Source organism: Rosa chinensis, chromosome 5 (assembly GCF_002994745.2).
Source record: "Rosa chinensis cultivar Old Blush chromosome 5, RchiOBHm-V2, whole genome shotgun sequence".
In the NCBI taxonomy this organism is placed as follows: domain Eukaryota; kingdom Viridiplantae; phylum Streptophyta; class Magnoliopsida; order Rosales; family Rosaceae; genus Rosa; species Rosa chinensis.
Genome location: NC_037092.1, coordinates 88,808,080 through 88,826,228, shown reverse-complemented (window position 1 = coordinate 88,826,228; position 18,149 = coordinate 88,808,080). Strand labels below are relative to the sequence as shown.

The 18,149-nt window shown below is 37.6% G+C and overlaps 4 protein-coding genes and 1 non-coding gene across 9 annotated transcripts; all 5 read left to right on the top strand.

Moving 5' to 3' along the window:
• The first annotated feature begins 382 nt into the window (after positions 1-382).
• Positions 383-3,948, top strand: LOC112165489 (serine/arginine-rich SC35-like splicing factor SCL30A). Of its 2 annotated transcripts, XR_005810657.1 has the most exons (7): positions 383-536; positions 1,177-1,350; positions 1,500-1,577; positions 2,034-2,192; positions 2,353-2,517; positions 2,639-2,797; positions 3,508-3,948. XR_005810657.1 is itself a non-coding variant. In XM_024302014.2 (6 exons), exons 2-6 carry the CDS (start codon positions 1,199-1,201, stop codon positions 3,737-3,739), a joined length of 786 nt encoding a protein of 261 aa, XP_024157782.1. In that variant the 5' UTR covers positions 383-536; positions 1,177-1,198; the 3' UTR covers positions 3,740-3,948. The 2 variants fall into 2 exon arrangements, 1 of the variants encoding a protein (XP_024157782.1); XM_024302014.2 differs by lacking the exon at positions 2,034-2,192.
• A 483-nt stretch (positions 3,949-4,431) lies between these two features.
• Positions 4,432-8,674, top strand: LOC112165487 (glucan endo-1,3-beta-glucosidase 4). 4 transcript variants are annotated; one of them, XM_024302010.2, is made up of 5 exons: positions 4,432-4,542; positions 5,745-5,873; positions 6,370-7,614; positions 8,031-8,055; positions 8,153-8,674. In XM_024302010.2, the coding sequence occupies exons 2-5, from the start codon at positions 5,807-5,809 to the stop codon at positions 8,295-8,297; spliced, it is 1,482 nt and encodes a 493-aa protein (XP_024157778.1). In that variant the 5' UTR covers positions 4,432-4,542; positions 5,745-5,806; the 3' UTR covers positions 8,298-8,674. The 4 variants fall into 4 exon arrangements, with proteins under 4 accessions (XP_024157778.1, XP_024157780.1, XP_040363413.1 ...); XM_024302012.2 differs by having other exon boundaries at positions 4,448-4,542; positions 5,750-5,873; XM_040507479.1 differs by lacking the exon at positions 4,432-4,542 and adding an exon at positions 4,553-4,996 and having other exon boundaries at positions 5,750-5,873.
• Positions 8,675-8,998: 324 nt separating this feature from the next.
• On the top strand, positions 8,999-9,070 carry TRNAM-CAU. The gene has a single exon. It is a non-coding gene; the product is annotated as a tRNA-Met (tRNA).
• Positions 9,071-9,129: 59 nt separating this feature from the next.
• LOC112166779 (constitutive photomorphogenesis protein 10) lies at positions 9,130-11,443 on the top strand. Its single transcript, XM_024303679.2, has 4 exons — positions 9,130-9,370; positions 10,352-10,425; positions 10,777-10,924; positions 11,243-11,443. Exons 1-4 carry the CDS (start codon positions 9,193-9,195, stop codon positions 11,338-11,340), a joined length of 498 nt encoding a protein of 165 aa, XP_024159447.1. The 5' UTR covers positions 9,130-9,192; the 3' UTR covers positions 11,341-11,443.
• A 587-nt stretch (positions 11,444-12,030) lies between these two features.
• LOC112166776 (probable acyl-activating enzyme 18, peroxisomal) lies at positions 12,031-17,299 on the top strand. Its single transcript, XM_024303676.2, has 14 exons — positions 12,031-12,456; positions 13,044-13,173; positions 13,259-13,518; positions 13,810-14,017; positions 14,136-14,176; positions 14,283-14,411; positions 14,593-14,666; positions 14,762-14,982; positions 15,246-15,340; positions 15,419-15,635; positions 15,857-15,982; positions 16,254-16,352; positions 16,521-16,727; positions 16,942-17,299. The coding sequence occupies exons 1-14, from the start codon at positions 12,182-12,184 to the stop codon at positions 17,053-17,055; spliced, it is 2,196 nt and encodes a 731-aa protein (XP_024159444.1). The 5' UTR covers positions 12,031-12,181; the 3' UTR covers positions 17,056-17,299.
• Positions 17,300-18,149: the final 850 nt, after the last annotated feature.

The following is an 18,149-nucleotide window of genomic DNA, read 5'->3' as shown; positions in this document are numbered from 1 at the left end:
GTTTTAAGATACCATAGGACTCAATCGAAAAAAAGTTTGCTTATTATGTCACTAAGTTTATAAAATGTTATAAATTAAAGTTTATTTATTTTCTTAGCAGATTATAATAGATTTTGATGATTAACACAAAATTTAATGGTTTGAATTTGAATTTAATATTCTCCAAATGTTATCTTAATGATTTTATATTGTATTCGTCAAATATAGGAAACAAACATGACAAAGTATACAACACGGTATTTTGGTCCAGAAAAAGAAAAAGAAAATAGAGGGGGATGGATATGACATGCTTGTAAAAAAATAGAATTACGAGAGGTTAGGTAGTTTTGAAATTAAAAATATAAAAAAAGCGGTCAATTTTACAAAGTCTTGGTCCCCCTAACCCTAAGCCTCTTTAATAAATACACAAAAAGACACCTTTACTGATTTCACATCCACCGGGAGCTGCTATCTTCGTTGCACTCGCACCCAAACCAAAGCAACCACCGCCGTCGATTTCAGGTCACTACCGCCGGCCGCCGATTCACCGCCTTCAGGTCTGTTTCTATTGCTCGCTCTCTCTATGCTATTCGATGCCGTATTTATGTTTGCATTGTTAGGGTTTAAGAGGTCGAGGCAGTTCTCGTTAGGGTTTATACATCGGCTGCGAATTTTCTGTGTAATTCGTGAAAAATGTAGTCAAATCTCAACCTCGTTGCTTGGAAAAAAAAAGAATCAAGAACGATTTTCATATAGATTGAAGATATTGGGCTTCTATTGAAGCTTTACTGTGCTTGAAGCTAAACTGTGGGCTTCAAGAGTCATTTACTGTTGTTTGATTCTTCAATAAGATCCTCCTTACTCGTTGTATCGGATTTCGATAAACGAATAATCTGGATTGCAAGACTGTTGCTTTTTATTTTTTATTTTTTTTAGTTGCCTTGTGGTTATATTGTTATTGAATGTAGTAATTTGTTTATGAAAGCTAGTATATGATCACTGGCTTGTCAGCTGTAAGTTGGGGTCATATATTCTTGCAATTTTTCGTTCTTAATTGTAGGATTTAATGTTCCAAAAAATAATTGGGTCAGTTGTGACTTGTACCTCAGTGGTAAATTTCAATCTGTTGGTTTATGTAATTTTCAAATGTTTCTTTTTTTCAATTCTGATAAATTTTTTTTTTCTATCGGACTACAGGGCAGCCCACAGTTAACTACAGATGAGGGGAAGGAGTTACAGTCCATCACCACCACCAAGGGGATATGGTAGGAGAGGACGGAGTCCTAGCCCAAGGGGTCGTTATGGTGGTCATAGTAGAGATAGAGATCATCCTACAAGCCTCCTAGTTCGTAACCTTCGCCATGATTGCAGGTTTGTTATTGTTACTTATAAGTGATATTTTGCCCCTTACACTTCAATCTCTCATGTGGTGGGTTATCAATGTATTGGTATAATTTTATGAAAGCAACGACAAGCTAAATGTCAACTAATAACATGCTGGATTCACTGTCTGCTTCCAGGCCAGATGATCTTCGCCGTCCATTTGGGCAGTTTGGTCCTCTGAAGGACATTTACCTGCCAAAGGATTATTATTCAGGGTAAGCATATTTGTGATACTTTAGTCGCTGAATATCTTCTGTGAAGAGATTATGTTTCTCAATTTTTTTTTCTTTTCCTTATGAATATCACACCTAAATGATTAACATCTGGTGTTCTCGTTTATTTCTCATGATTGGTGAAAATACGGCTTGAGTTGGCAACCTGTTATAAGTTTTTAATATACATCCCTTTTAAAGCAATTCTAATGATAGTATTTTGGATAGTTCTGCTCCCACTTGTTGCTCCTATAAAAAAATTAACAGTTTTGAAAATGACATTTCTTTAAAGTATTTTTAATGCTACTATCTTTACATTTGAAGTATCAAATCAATTTTTTTTAAAATGTGCTGGCCCTGCTATCAAGAGCTGTTCTGGTGATCGGGCTATATTATATGTTCTACTCTTACTGTTTCTATAAGTTGGGTGTGTTCATTGAAGTTTCTGAGGTTTAACAGTGAAATTAAAGTTTTGAAGACAACAATCAAGTAATTAGAGGTCTTTTGAAGATGATGTTAATGGTAGAGAAGATTTGAAGGAAGTTGGGTTTGAATACATTGTGAAGATGTTCCAAGTCTTGAAGAATTTCAAGTCATCTTAAAATTCACACTTGAAAGGTCAGCAGCCGAGTGCTTGCTCTTTTATCATGGCCATACGTATTAGTTGGAGGTTATTTTGGCATATATAGGAAAGACTGATGGTGTGTAAAGTACTCATCACCATTTTTTCTTTTTGGTGTAGCCCCTTTTGTGACAGTTTTTTCCCCCCATTTTCCAGGCAACCTCGTGGTTTCGGTTTTGTCCAATTTGTTGATCCTACTGATGCTGCGGAGGCTAAATATCAAATGGATGGTCACGTTCTTCTTGGTCGCGAGGTAACTGTTGTATTTGCAGAGGAGAACAGGAAGAAGCCGTCTGATATGAGGCAAAGGGAGGGTCCAAGGTAAAACCTGCCTATTGCTTTTGTGATGTGCCATATAGTTTGAAACCTGGACATTTGATTAAAACAAAATAATTAATTTGTTGTTCAAATCTGAGAAGTATTTCAAATCTTTTCCAATCAGCTCCAGGGGTAGTGGTCGACATCGTGATCGAAGAGGGTCTCCTCCACGCTATTCACGCTCTCCACGATATTCCCGATCTCCACCTCCACGTCATGCAAGATCTCGGCCCCGCAGCCCTTCTTATGATTCCCCTCCCCCAAAAAGAAGGGAATATTCGAGGTAATTGTCAGTTCCACCTATGTGTCCTGTTTCCAATAAAGGCTAAAGGCTTCTTCTTCTTTTTTTCGTCCTGTATGGAAACAACTAATTGTGGTTGCATGGCTTGCATGTGTTTTGCTCCCAAAGTTCAAATCAAATGCTTTACATGATGATTCATAGTTGTTAGATATGTACATTTTAGTTTTAGGATTGTGGCTAGCCCTCATACTTCAGGAGGAGGAAAGTTGGATTTTGTGTCGTTGCAATTTGGATGGCTTCTCATTCTATTACCAGAACTAGCATGTGAAGAAGTAATTTGAAAGATATAAACTCTGGATCTACATTGGCTGAGGAAAAAAAAAAAAAAAAAGACCCTGAACTTACATGCAGTATATAATTCTATGTCTGTATCATGGTTAACCTTTGCCGGTAGTTGCTTTTACCACTATTTGGAACTTGCGTATTACTTGTTTCCTGCAACCCTCACAAAATAAAGACTTTCCGGTTAAAGAATAGATGAGTACACGAGTAACTGTGAATTGGTGGAGTTCAGTCTCATGGTAATGATTATGAGAATAGTGTCTCCCCCAAATTTGCTGGAAAATGGCAAAAGTTTTGCTGTCACATTTGAATTGCTTTCATCTACTTGTTTGTTTGTGTGGTATGCAATGCCTATAGCTTTCAGCAATTTATTCTAATGTGTGAAAGTTATGTTGCTTCTTCTGGATCAGATCTGTCTCACCCCCGGCAAAAAGGTACAGTAGAGAGAGATCGTTTTCCCGATCTCCTCCTCAACCATATAATGGCTCAAGGGGCCGCAGTCAGAGTCCAGTTAGGGGTCCAAGCCGGAGCAGAAGCCAGAGTCCAAGGCAAATTGGTAGAAGCTTGAGTGGCAGGCCACAAAGTCCTGATCATGAAGATTACTCAAGGGAACCAAATGGAGACAGGTCTCCTAGTCCATGAACAAGTAGAAAGACTGTTTAAATGTTTTTACTTTCAAAACTACTGTGAAGTAACTTGTTATTCCGAACTAGAGATTTAGTCTTGTATTTTGGTTCCTTTAATGTTTTGTTGTACTATTTGATGAGATTTAATCTAGGATTCAGTAGGTTGATGATGTTTGTTTCAGTTACTCCTGTTATGATATCAGTGATCCTGAAGATGCTTGAATAGTCCTGCTTTTGATTTCACAATTTGAAAACCGTTTTCATTTGAACAATTCGTCTAGAAGGTTTGATGGCAGTTTAAACTGCTGATGCGCACTGAAGATTATTCGTTTCGTCTTACCTTGTATCTGTCACCTTGTTACTAATTATGATACGATTTATGATGATTGAGCTTGATTTATGATGATTGAGCTTGGGTTCAAAAATCAAAAACCATCCTTTCTCACGCGGCCACTGCACGACTTTTCAACACCTTTTTTCCTTCTTTCTGTCTTTCCAGCTGAGGAAAACGCCTTTTGGAGGGAAGAAAAAAAGAAAAGAAAAAGGAAAATGAATGAAATCACCTAAATAATTACTATAATGTAATAGTCCTAGGCGTTAATCCCAATGACCCTGCACAAAGAATACACCTTTCTTTTCTGTGTTTGACCCAAAAAAAAAAAAAACTTCTGTAATTTCCCCTCAAAAGAAAAAGAAAAAGGAAATATAAAAAGAAGCAACCAGAGTTTCAACTTTGAAAGACTTGAGCTTTAGTTGGGTATCAGCTCTCCTCACTCTCACAGTAGCTCGTTTTTGTACTGAAGTTGCTTCTGCTAACAGGTCTCTCTTTCTATAATCTCATTCCTTCTCATTCTCAACGTCCCAACTATTATTCTATTCCTTGACTCCTCTGTAAATCTCTAATTAGCATCATGAACGAATAATATTAATATGATTGCAATGGTGGGGCAGAGCTTGTCAGAGTGTTTTCTTTTCTGGGTGGCATCCAATATTTTATTGTTTTTTAATGGAAGGTATGGTATATCCAGGGTCTAGTCTCTAGAAGTGTGTTTTAGTGCTGTTCTGGCTTCCATTGTGAAAACAAGAAGAAGTTGTGAACTACACTTTAGTTCACATTAAGGAATCTTTCTTTGGATTCTGGTTGGTTCTGGACGGTAGAGCTTCTGTGGCTATGTTGTGAAGTGCTTTTACTCATTTGGGTGTTTTGGTTTGAGTTCATAGAAGCGTCTTGAGCTTAAAGGAAGTGACTTTCTGGCTGGGGAAGTTGAATCGGGTACATTTATTTCATGGGTTTTTGATTTTATGGCTATTTATTGCTTATCTTTCAGCTTCTGGGGTTCTTGGTCATTAATGTTTTTAGTCGTCGGATCTGGCAATTCTACATTGGCTTTTCATTTTTCCTTCAGCTGGTTCTTTTCCATTTATGTGGGTTTTCTTCTTTTGGGTTGGGGTGACTGGCTCTTCGTGATTTCTTTGGGTTTGGGAAGTGGCTTAATGTATGTGTAGCTAGTTTGTTGAAGCTGAGTTTCTTTTCGAAAAGGGCAAGGGAAAGTTTAAAACTTGAAAGAATTTGTTGCAGGAGCGTATTTGAAATAGTTATGGTTTGAATGAAAGTTGAATCGTAGACTCAAATGTTAGTAGTCTAAGTTTGATATTTGATTCCGGCGTCTATTTAGTTAGAACACACGATGCAGCACATTTAGCATTTTTACTGTTGTGACTTGTGAGAGCAATGGGTAGGTTTGAGCTAATATTAGGTGATGTTCTTCCTTATCAGTTATTGTTTTTGTATTCATGGGGTTGAAACCTACCATGTCAAAATGAGTCGATGTGATTGTGCTGAGCCGTGATATACTTTGGACCATCGACTTTTGGGTGGTGGAGGATTTTTCATTTTTCACTTTGTTGCTCTTTTTTTTTTCATGTTACATAATTGGGCTGCACGTTCATACAATTCTGAGGCTTTGATATACAAAGCTGTAGCTGAACTTTGCATATGGCCATTGGGATCTTATTGGCAGAACAGGAGTTACGAGCTATAGGCATAGCACTGGAGGTATAACTTGGAGTCTTAGTGGTGAGAATGATGCTTGAAAGACGGATTGCAGGCCTGCTATTGCTCCTAGTCGGCATGTTTACCAATGGATTAGGTAAAATAACATGCTTTGTTGCTTGTTCACTCCATTTTTTTATTTCCATTGATTCGGATTAAGTAGTTAAGAGCTCAACCGCTTCTTAGATGACAGTCATTGCCCATTTCATGTTTGTTTGACTGCTTTTAAGCCATGCATCATTTAGTAGTGTTACGATAAGTATGTATTAAGACACAAATTGATGGGCCATAACTGTAGTTGCAAAGGGTATTATCTACATCTTGATCAGTTGAGCCTATTATTTTCAGGTCATGTAAAAATAATTCTTGTCACAAGCTCGACTTTACCATACTGTATCAATTCAGAAGTTTGTGTTCTTGGAAGACCAAAATTACGCATGAGAACATGATAAAACTTGCTTGATTGGTAGTCTGATATGTTTAACTCTTTATTCTACTGGAAGGCACGCCAGTTGGAATTTTGAAATGCCTTTACTTATTGCTGGAAGGTTATCACTCTAACAAGTAACTGAATCACATTATGAAACTTGTAGGTGCATTCGTAGGGGTAAACATTGGTACTGATGTTTCAGACATTCCAGCTGGGACTGAAATAGTTGCGATCCTTATAGCCCATCAAATCACACATGTTCGCCTTTATGATGCTGATGCTCACATGCTGAGAGCCCTTTCAAACAGTGGTATTGAAGTAGTGGTAGGTATTACAAATGAGGAGGTCCTAGGGATTGGAGAGTCTCCATCAGTAGCAGCAGCCTGGGTTAATAAAAATGTCGCACCTTACTTACCTTCCACCAACATTACAGCCATTGCTGTTGGCAGTGAGGTTCTTACCCAAATTCCTCATGCTTCGCCAGTTTTGGTTTCTGCTATGAATTACATTCACAAAGCCCTGGTTGCTACAAATTTAAACTTCCAGGTCAAAGTTTCAACTCCACAATCCATGGATGTAATCCCTAAGGCTTTCCCCCCCTCCACTGCTACCTTTGATCCATCATGGAACTCTACAGTTTTCCAAATCCTTCAGTTTTTGAAAAACACAAATTCCTATTACATGTTAAATGCATATCCTTATTATGGTTACACCAAGGGTGATGGAATTTTCCCAATTGATTATGCTCTTTTTCAACCACTTCCTTCTGTCAAGCAGATTGTTGATCCAAACACTTTATCCCACTATAACAGCATGTTTGATGCTATGGTTGATGCTACCTATTATTCTATAGAGGCCCTCAATTTTACTGGGATTTCTGTTGTTGTTACGGAGAGTGGTTGGCCATCTTTGGGTGGATCCAATGAACCTGATGCGAATGTGGAAAATGCTCAGACATACACAAACAACTTGATTCGGCGAGTTTTGAATGATTCAGGTCCACCAAGCAAGCCAACTTTTCCTATCAACACTTACATTTATGAGTTGTTCAATGAAGATAAGAGGCCAGGGCCAGTGTCAGAGAAAAATTGGGGCGTGCTCTTCACTAATGGGTCTACTGTTTATCCTTTAACTTGGGGTACTTCCACTCCAACTGGAAATTCTTCAGGGTTGTTCTGTGTGGCGCAAACTGATGCAGATCCTGATAAGTTGCAAGATGGCTTAAACTGGGCTTGTGGGCAAGGCCAAGCTGATTGCACTCCCATTCAACAAGGGCATGGGTGTTTTCTTCCCAATACACTTGTAAATCATGCTTCATATGCGTATAATGATTACTATCAAAGAATGCAGAGTGTCGGTGGAACATGCGACTTTGATGGCACGGCTAAGACAACTACTGTTGATCCCAGTAAGTTCTGTCAACATTTTCTCCTTGTTTAAATGCACTGCTCTTATAATGGTTCAGAAGTCAAGTTCTCCAAACAAATTATGTGTACAGAATGCACATTTCTACAAGTTATGGTAAAAATGGAGCTTTAAGTAGTTTATAGGATTTGGTTGTTTAATTAGCTATAGTATAAGATAAATATTTCATGGTTCTGATTTGCTAATTGACATAATAATGATGATATTTAGATGTGACGTGTTGAACCACTTACTGACTGTACATTCAAACTTTTCTTTCTCTTCATCTGTTATCATCTTGCTCCAAACTTCGAAGTACTCAAGTTGCCTTATACTGTTATCTCAACTCTCCAGTTAAGCATATGAGCTTTCTTACATTTATTTCCTTTTGTCCTCCTAATACTCTTTCTGTCATTGCAGGTTATGGATCTTGCAAATTTGCAAGGTGAGAATACTTATCCTCTAAATATTATAGATATTCATAATTAGAACTTTAGAATGTATACATTATTTGGCTCTAAATTTGCAATTTTATGAAACAGTTCTAATTCAAGTACAACCGGGGCACTTACACCAATCTCGGCGACTGCACCTTCAAGCCCTGTTGGAGGCTGGAGTTCAAATCTGAAAGTCTCCCAACTGCAGTATCTCATACCAGCCGCATTTCTTCCATTGTTATTGTTTTGACTTGAGGTTCGATCCAGATTATTTCCACGTCGTGTAGTTAAAGCAGCCCATTTGAGATAGAAAAATGATGGAGTGCACAAGCTAGGTGAAATGGAGTTCATACATTGTTCATCTAGTTTGGTTTTGTTTTGAACCTCTTCATGTTCTCCTTCACCTTTTTTTTTTGTCTTAAAAAGAATTCCGGAGAGTTCTGTTTAGTTCGTTAATTGTAGGCATTCTGATGAAGTAGCGGCTATTTTTTGGGGCAGATTTAACCAGAAGTTAGTTATCTACCTTATCAATGAAAAGTGTATTTGTTGCTTGTAGTGTACCTACATTTTACCTATTTATGAAATCGAACTATCCATGCATAAAAGCAAAACATGGATTATATACAAGTCTTAGTAACATTTCACTTCTTTAAAACTCCAAATTACTGTATCAAAGAACACTTTCAATTCTTATCATCAGTTGATTATTCGATAATGCATCGGGTTTGAATACAGATTTGATAGTGGGTGTTGACCTGGTCGGCTGGTTAGATGTAAATTTAACAGTTGAAAATAAAATAGCTCAACTTAAAAATAATGATTTCCACCATTAGATTTATATCCAAAGGTAGTTGAGCATAAATATGTTAGTAAGACTCTTTAATTAACATAAAATTGGCGGTGATATTCTATGAGAGACTTATAATACGTCGTGCGATAAACAATCAACGAATCAAAGTGGCGCAGCGGAAGCGTGGTGGGCCCATAACCCACAGGTCCCAGGATCGAAACCTGGCTTTGATAAATTTTTTGTATTTTTAATTTTTTACAGTTTCTTGTTAAGGAACGTTAATTTTCTGAAATCATTTAAAACGGTGTGGTGTTGGTTCAAGCTTTCTGAAAACACAAGACATCATCTTTTGTCGATGACAACATCGTCGGCATCAACCTCTACGTGGGTGTCCACGACCTCTGTGTCTTCCTCAGGGAAGAGAATCCAGAGAGAAATGGTTGAGCTCAACATGGACCCACCTCCTGATTGCTCTGCTGGGCCCAAGGGTGACAATCTCTACCACTGGGTTGCCACCATCATTGGCCCTCCAGGTTCTTCCCCTCAAAGATCTCATCTTTCACTCTTTCCCAGTTTTTTACTTCTTTGCTGAGTTTTGGGTTCTAAAGCTGCTTTCTTTGATGGTTCCAAGCTCAATTTGTTAGCTTAGCTTTGCTTTGTTTTCTGGGTTGAGTTGGTTTTGCAGTTGATAATTTTGATAGTATTGGGTAAATTGATTGGCTTTTTGAATTTGTGGATTGTCTGCAGATGACTCTTTTGGGTTGCTAAGTTTTTAGAGAATTATGGTTTGCGTCTATAATTTGATGTTCTATTTGGATTTGTGCCTTGAATATACTTCCTATAGCAAACTTGCTCATTATATAACTATCTCTGCTGGTGATCGATTGGTTATTGTAATAAGATGAGGAGTAGAAGGTTGTTGGTGTGCTTAGATTATATGACTTTTCGAGTGTTATGCTTATTCTGATATTTCTAAGCTACTGTTGGGAGTCTAACATCTGATGGCTTATGGCTATTGGATGATGCAGTCCTTTTCATGTTCCTGAAAAATAATTGAGCACAACCTACAGCTTTATCAGTCTTGGTTTGAGCTTTTATCGGTCATGAATTTAGATTTCTGTTTGGTTGTCCTTTTGTTCTGCATCTTAGGTCTTTAGAAAGTCAAATCTGCAGACCCTAGGTTTTAGTTAGAACCAACTCTGTAATCTTTCTTTGTAGTGAAACTTGAATGTCTGGGAACCCATTAGCGAGTAGCAAGGCTTCATTTTTCCTGTATTTCTAGTTGATGATGCCATTTCTGCTCTTTTATGGTTTTAGGATAGTATTGCATCACTCATTTGGTTCATGCTAGAATGGAGGTGAATGAACTATTTACCGGATATGGTCTAATTGGGAATTCAAATGGCTCTTTGCTTTATGTTTATTCTGTTCAATGCTCGTAGTTATGTTGATAATCTTATGTATCCTAGGGATGACTTGGCAACATTGACATAATTGTATGTTCTTGTTCCTAGGAACACCATACCAAGGTGGCATATACTTCCTTGACATTACATTTCCTGGTGATTATCCATTTAAACCTCCAAAGGTAATATGCCCCATTAGGCATCTGATGATGAATAATTTTATATTTATAGTTCATCTCTCCATCCAAAGATACATCATACAGTTATATATAAATTCTCAAACTGATACTATACCCAAAACAAAGTAATGAAGTGATCATCCAACTTTTTGTTCAGGTCATTAGTGGAACACATAGGCTATAGCCTTGGTACATATTTCATAAATCGATGTATCAAAGATTGATCTAAGAATAAAATATATATGTATGAATTAAATACAACTGGAGGTCAGCAGTTTATCTGTGTAATTCACTTATCTGAAGTTAGTATTCTTTTAATGTATTGTTCTCTTCTTAAAAGGATTAGTGTTGCAGATCGTATTCAGGACTCGAGTCTTTCATTGCAATGTCGATTCTTCTGGTAATGTAAGTTTGGAAATCGTAAAGGATGGTTGGAGTCCAGCTCTGACAATTACAAAGGTGCTACTAGCAATTCGGTCAATTTTCACAAAACCTGATCCTTGTAAGTTCTATTATCTTTTGAGCATTCTTCGTAGTTTGCTTTTGTGCCTGTTCTTGTGTTCCTTTCCTTATGTTTCCTCCCTTTCTCCACTCTTCTACTCGTGGTATAGCACTAGTTTACTTTTAGTACTAAATGTTAGTATTTTTAAGCAACTCATACTTGTGTTAAACATCATTAAATAACAAAGGAGCTCATTTTCTTTACATTTCCTGAGTTTATCAAGTTTGATTTAAAATAAAATATATTCCCCAACATCATATTCATTTAACATTAACTCCAAATGATGTGTTTCTTGTACTGATGTTTATATTTGAGCAGATAATCCGCTTGTCCCTAGCATCGCTCATTTGTACTTGGCAGATAAAGTTAAACACGATGAACTAGCTTCTGAGTGGACAATGCGATTCGCCAAGTGAGTTTTACACAGAATCTGCTCACAGTGCAAGCATCAGAGTCCAACAGCCTTGCAAGTAGGTCATGTTTCCAAGAGGTTGATAATGGAAAAGTGTATTATAACCGGGGCAAAAAAAAAAAAAGGAGTTGTGGTTGCTTCATGGTCTGCAGAGTCATGGTTGAATGACAAGAACCACAAAGCAAAATGCTTGCAAAATATGGTTTCCATTTGGAATATGTATCATAACATAAGGAATCTGTTAGTCGTATTAGAATAATTTTCTGGCACCAAAAGTCTCAAACTCTCTTTCTAATAAATAATTATGTATCTTTGCCAAAAAAAATAAATAATAAATAATTAGGTATGGCATTGTGAATAGCCGGCTCTGATATAAGACTAACAACTTTATCTGCTATTGTCACCCACAACTGCTTGCAGCTATTGGTACTAAAACTATGGTCCCCAAACTCTTCAAAGTTCAAACTGTATTTTCTTTTTCAAACATCTTACTCATTACATGAAACACAATTTGGTTGCACCTTTTACCTATATTAGCAAATGATCCGCAGCATTATAAAATTTTCGATATTTGTTTTATGATTGGAGAACGAGAAGTTGGTAACAATGACATGGTTTCCCCAAAAATTAAAAGATGGCAACCACCAAACACAGAATGACTATTGTATTCAGATGTAGAAACCAAGCATGTTAAGCAAAGAGAGGTTTGTTCTGAACCTCCCAACTGAAATTATCACGTGGCGGCTCAACTACCCGTATCTCTCACCTACTACACTAGAGAGTCTTTTTATAACACATGTTGGTGATGATCATGCAAAACCTTAAACCACAACACGGAGATAGAGATGGTGAAGACCATTAGTGAATTGGGATTGGTTGACTTTGTTCACGCAGGCCTGACCATCAATGAGGCCAAGGACTTCGAAGCTGTCCTTAAGCAGATGATCTCTGCAACCAACGCCACGTCGTTTGATCCAGGAGAGGTGTGGAGGCAGATAGTGGCTCAGAAATTGCTGAAACCTTCACACCTCCATGAGCTGCACCAACTGGTTTACTACTCCGTCTATGCCAATTGGGATGTCTCCAACAGAGGCCCTCCTCTCTACTGGTTCCCTTCTCTGTAATTTTCCTAATTTGCTTTCTTTGTTTTAATTGCTGCATTGTTGTCTTGGTCATTCAAGTCCCTAATTGTATATTTGATTTTAGTCCAAGTTATATATAGCTTCTAATATAAAAAAAGGATTGAGATACTGAGATCCATCAATTTTGATCATTTCAAGCCTTTGATGCTTCTTTTATGAATTTTAGTAGAGTTGAGAGTACAGTTGGATTGGTACTACATTGAGAATTGCAATTTTGATCAGTGAGGTTTGTTAATGCTGCACTGTTTTCTTGATTAATAAAGTCACTACCCTTTATGGCGTATTTGATTTTATTTCAGTTATATATAACTTACAATATCAAAAAGGTTTGAGATCGTGAGATCCATCTTTGAATTAATCAAGTTTAAGCCTTCAGTTTTGATCATTTCAAACATTTGACGCCTCTTTTATGAATTTTAGAAAGTAGAAAGTATGTAGGATTGTCACCACAACTATCGTTGAGTGAGGCTTTAATTTGAAATTGCATTGGCTGTCTTATGCTTCTTGATTCTGCTCTGTGATTTTACTTCTATTCCTAACTGAACATGTTGCTCTGTATTATCAGATATGAGTCTAGACACACAAACTTGGGCCGAGTGATGGAAATGCATGGTTCACAGCTTTTAGGAACATCATATAAGGATCCTATAACAAGTTTTAGCCTTTTCCAGAAATTTTCTGTTGAGAATCCCGAGGTAAGTACTCAATCATATGCAAATATTGTTTATAATTAGAGGAACTGATTTCTTAGTTAACTCATGACTTGCAACTGATTATTAGGCTTACTGGTCAATTATTCTAAAAGAGCTCTCAATTTCATTTCGAGAGGCCCCAAAGTGTATTCTAGATAGGACTGAAAAATCGAAGCATGGGGGAGTTTGGCTTCAAGATTCAGTTCTGAATATAGCTGAATGTTGTTTGCTACCCATCAGACAACCAAGGAGAGAGGATGACAGTGTGGCTGTTATATGGAGAGATGAAGGCTGTGATGATTCTGCTGTAAATTGTATGACACTAAAAGAACTTCGGGAACAAGTAATGTATGCTCTTATTTAACTTCCTAAGTCCTTGAGATTCATTACATTTGAGCAATGATTGTTACTTTTTTCTTTTCACCCAAACGTCCTTGCTACTCTTAATCCCATTTGATTGATCACCTGGAATATGAATGTCCTTGATTACAATTTTTTTCTTTTGTGACTTGTCTAAACTTTTCATTCATTCTGCTTGTTCTTCCACCCTTTTTCGAATAGATCAAGATGTTATCTCTTTTTATACAGTTTCCTCAAACCATTCTCTTGTGTTCATGTTGTCTACACAAAAATTCACAGGTTGGTGGCTAATGCACTAGACCAGGATGCAACCTTTTCAAAGGGTGATGCCATCGCAATTGACATGCCAATGACAGTCAGTGCAGTTGTCATATATTTGGCAATCATACTAGCAGGATATGTAGTTGTATCAATAGCTGACAGTTTCGCTGTTAACGAAATTGCAACTCGTGTGCGTGTGTCTAAAGCAAAGGGAATCTTTACCCAGGTGGACTTTTCCTAATATGTGGAGCTTTAACATTAAAACTTTTCAGTCTGTTTATAAGGCCATTAACTTAGTACTTTAGTAGTCTCTGAAATGATTTCTGCTTGCACTTTGTATCCAGGATTTCATAATACGAGGAGGTCGTAAATTTCCTCTGTACAGGTAGAGCATACTACATTTGCAAGCATACTAGATACTACTAACTTAATGTCACATTTGGGAATTATAGCATTGTTATGGTTAATTAATACTTTTTCTTTCCTTGCAGTCGGGTTGTGGATGCTGCTCCATGTAAAGCTATTGTGCTTCCAGCAATTGGGAACAGTGTAGGCATTCAATTAAGAGAACAGGATATATCCTGGAATGACTTTCTGTCTAGTGTCAATCATCTGCCGAGGTAAATTAGTGCAGCAAGATATTAGGTTTTACCAGTTAACACTTTGTCTTTCAACCAGACAGTTATATATATTTTTTTTTTTACGATCATTGGTGAATCTGGAAAATTTTATACATTCTTTTAATGATTGTGCTCTTGAACCAATTTTCTAATCAGTGTAATGGTACATTCTTCTTGGCAGAAAGAATAACTACGCTCCAGTCTATCAGCCAATAGACTCCATGACAAATATTCTCTTTTCATCAGGAACTACAGGTACAGAAATCACTTTCAGCCAAACATTTGTTGTTATCTCTACTTTGAAATTCATTGTTGTCTCATTCTTCAGCTTATCTTGCATCATTTGACAGGAGATCCAAAAGCTATTCCATGGACACAACTTTCGCCAATTCGATGTGCAGCTGATTCATGGGCTCACGCTGATACTCAAGTTGGAGATGTCTTCTGCTGGCCCACAAATTTAGGATGGGTTATGGGTCCAATTTTACTCTACTCATGCTTTCTAAGTGGTGCAACTCTTGCTCTCTATCATGGATCTCCTCTAGGTCGTGGCTTTGGAAAGTTTGTTCAGGTGATACCTTAGTACTTCTCTCGGAGCCTCTTAGCAAAAGTGTCACTCTTCTTTTGGTGCTGAGAAATTAATTCAAATACAAAATAAAATACCTGAAAGGCGCCGTGCAAATGATGCAATACAGACAAGAAGTGCAACAGCTCAGAAGAACTAACATCTTACTTTTTTTTTTCTTTTTCTTTTTTTTTGTATAAGAATCAGTAATTAGTATTTGCCAGCTTCATACAGTTCCTAGCTTATTTTCTTGTATTATATCTGTTCAGGATGCAGGAGTCACTGTTTTGGGTACAGTTCCCAGCTTAGTAAAAGCTTGGAAGAGTACAGAGTGTATGAAAGGCCTAGATTGGACAAAGATAAAGTAATCTTCTATATCTTCAAAGAAACATAATTATTTGCATGAATCCAAAGAAAAGGAACTAAACCTGGATTTGTGCAGATCATTTGCTTCGACTGGTGAAGCATCTAACGTCGATGATGACCTTTGGCTCTCTTCCCGTGCTTATTACAAGCCCATCTTTGAATGTTGTGGAGGCACAGAACTAGCTTCTTCCTACATAATGGCAAGTCCACTGCAGCCACAAGCTTTCGGGGCCTTCAGCACAAAGTCGATGACAACAGGATTTGTCATCCTTGATGAAAGTGGAGTTCCCTACGTGAGTACTTTCTCTAGTTAGTTTATAATTGGTCAGTTTCATCAACTGTTGTAATCAGCTACCTGCTACTCTATTACATCACGCCAGTGTCTAGTCATTATTGTCGAAACAATTGGTGATGGTAACAGACTAATAGGTGGGCTGATAATGTCAAGCAACTCATTGATAATATTATAATAAATTGTATGTCAAGGTCTCTGATTTCTTGAACAACCTGACAGCCAGATGATGAAGCTTGTGTTGGGGAAGTGGGTTTATTCCCTCTGTACATGGGAGCAACTGATAGATTGCTAAATGCTGACCATGAAAAAGTCTACTTTAAGGGAATGCCGATTTACAATGGAATGGTATGCTTAGAACCTTCTCTTGTCCTGTATTAGTTCTTCAAATCACTAACAGTACCAGTTTAAGTCACACAAAGTGTTAATACATACTTCACCTTTCGACTACCTGGTTTCTGTTAATCTTAAGATTTGGCCTTTCTTGAAATTATTTGAGACTCATCCGCAGAAGTTAAAATTTAGCAATCGATCTTGGAGTACAATTATTTTTGGCAATGTAATTAATCCTTGACAAAAATTGTAATTGTATTCTATACCTTGCTATATGTATCGGCAGCAACTCAGGAGACATGGAGACATAATCAAAAGAACAGTTGGGGGCTATTATATTGTTCAAGGCAGGGCTGATGACACCATGAACCTTGGTGGCATCAAGGTAAGATGTCAATCCGTCCACTTTCTATAATTAGTGATTCTGAGCATACACTTAAGTTTATGTATCTTATATACTCACAGGAATAGTCATTGGCTGCTTGTTCTGTCAACTGATATGCTTGGACTTACTATAGAAACACTAAATTTTTGAATCCTTCTTGATTTGCAGACAAGTTCTATTGAAATTGAGCGCGTATGTGACCGGTCTGACGAAAGTATCTTGGAGACAGCTGCAGTTAGTGTTGCACCAGTGAATGGGGGTCCGGAACAGTTGGTTATATTTGCGGTATTAAAGAAGGGATTTGAGACCAAAGCAGACGAGCTAAAGACGAAATTCTCAAGAGCCATTCATAGCAACCTTAATCCTTTGTTCAAGGTATCAATACCTCTAATATTTCCTATTTAGCATGGGAAAGGAGCTCAACACTCACAATTTATAGCACTAACTTCAAGTTTTTTCCTTTTTGAGAAAAAAAAGAAAAAAAACTGCCCAAACAAAGCTATTGGTGGTTCACATTACTCTAAAACTAAGTTTTGTGTCATTTTTAGTTGCTGATGTGATTACACCATTTGTTGTAATGGATGAACAGGTGAGCTTGGTCAAGATTGTCGCAGAGTTTCCTCGAACAGCTTCTAATAAGTTAGTAAGAAGAGTTTTGAGGGACCAAATGAAGCATGAACTTTCTGTTCGGAGTAGAATGTAGTTACTGTACTATGTCAGCCAACAGTGTTCACTCCCTTTTGTGCGGATGATAAATAGGAATTTGCAGATGGGATGAGAATTGATGTTATTATACAAAGTATGTGTCATGCGGTATCATTGTCGAAAGCAGTAAATAAAGGAGAATGAAACTCACATTTCTTTTAGTTTTTGGTCGAAATTTTTATAAATGACAAAATTTAAGTTATTAGGAAAAAAAAAAAAACATATAGTGTGTGGATTGTAAACTTGGGAGTGTGAATTCCACTCCTCTAAATAAATAGCAAATTATCAACTAGGGACGATTTCAACTAGCCATCTGTTTCCTATTGTGACTCAAGAATAGGGATAAGTAACTTGTTACCGAGTATAGAGCAAAATGTCACACAACATATGTTGTACAAGCCGTAAAATTGACCGATATGACTACCCATATATGAAGATCCATATCCAGTCCAAATTGGTTGTAATTAATTTGGGCAATCTTCCATCGATGCCCGGCTGTAGTGTCGAGCTCAATCAAGAGAAGCCTGCTAATCGCTTGGTGGTGGAGCTGGGAGGCGAAATCCCATATGCTCTCTCTGGTTACTTCCATTCCAAGAATAATCCAAGGCTGCTTTTCGAGGTATTGTGACCCGAAATACGGGATATGGGTCAGCTCTTCCGGATCCTCCATCTTACCACATTTACTAATTTTCCACTAATGCGTGGTTTTGCTTCTGATTTCTGCCACGCAATTGTGGGAACCAAGATAGTGCCGAGATCTTGCTCTCCTGCATGCAAGTACAGTACTCCCGCATTGTTTTACTTCGACACCACAGAATTTGGCAGCAACAGATCTTGGAGACAAGTAACAAATTAAACAACAACGAGATGATATGGCGGGCATCCCTTGCAATAATTTTCGTGGGTCGACATTAGTTGTGGAGGGTACGTACGTGTATGGCTGTCACCGGCTTTTCAATAATTTTCAGCCAGATGTTATAGGAGTCCATCTGATTTCCACAACGTCGCGCGGGAATGTGAAGTAGAAGAAGTAAATCTTTGCTCCTTGCCACCCTCTGAGAGTGTGAGGCTAACATTAGTGCCATCATCTTA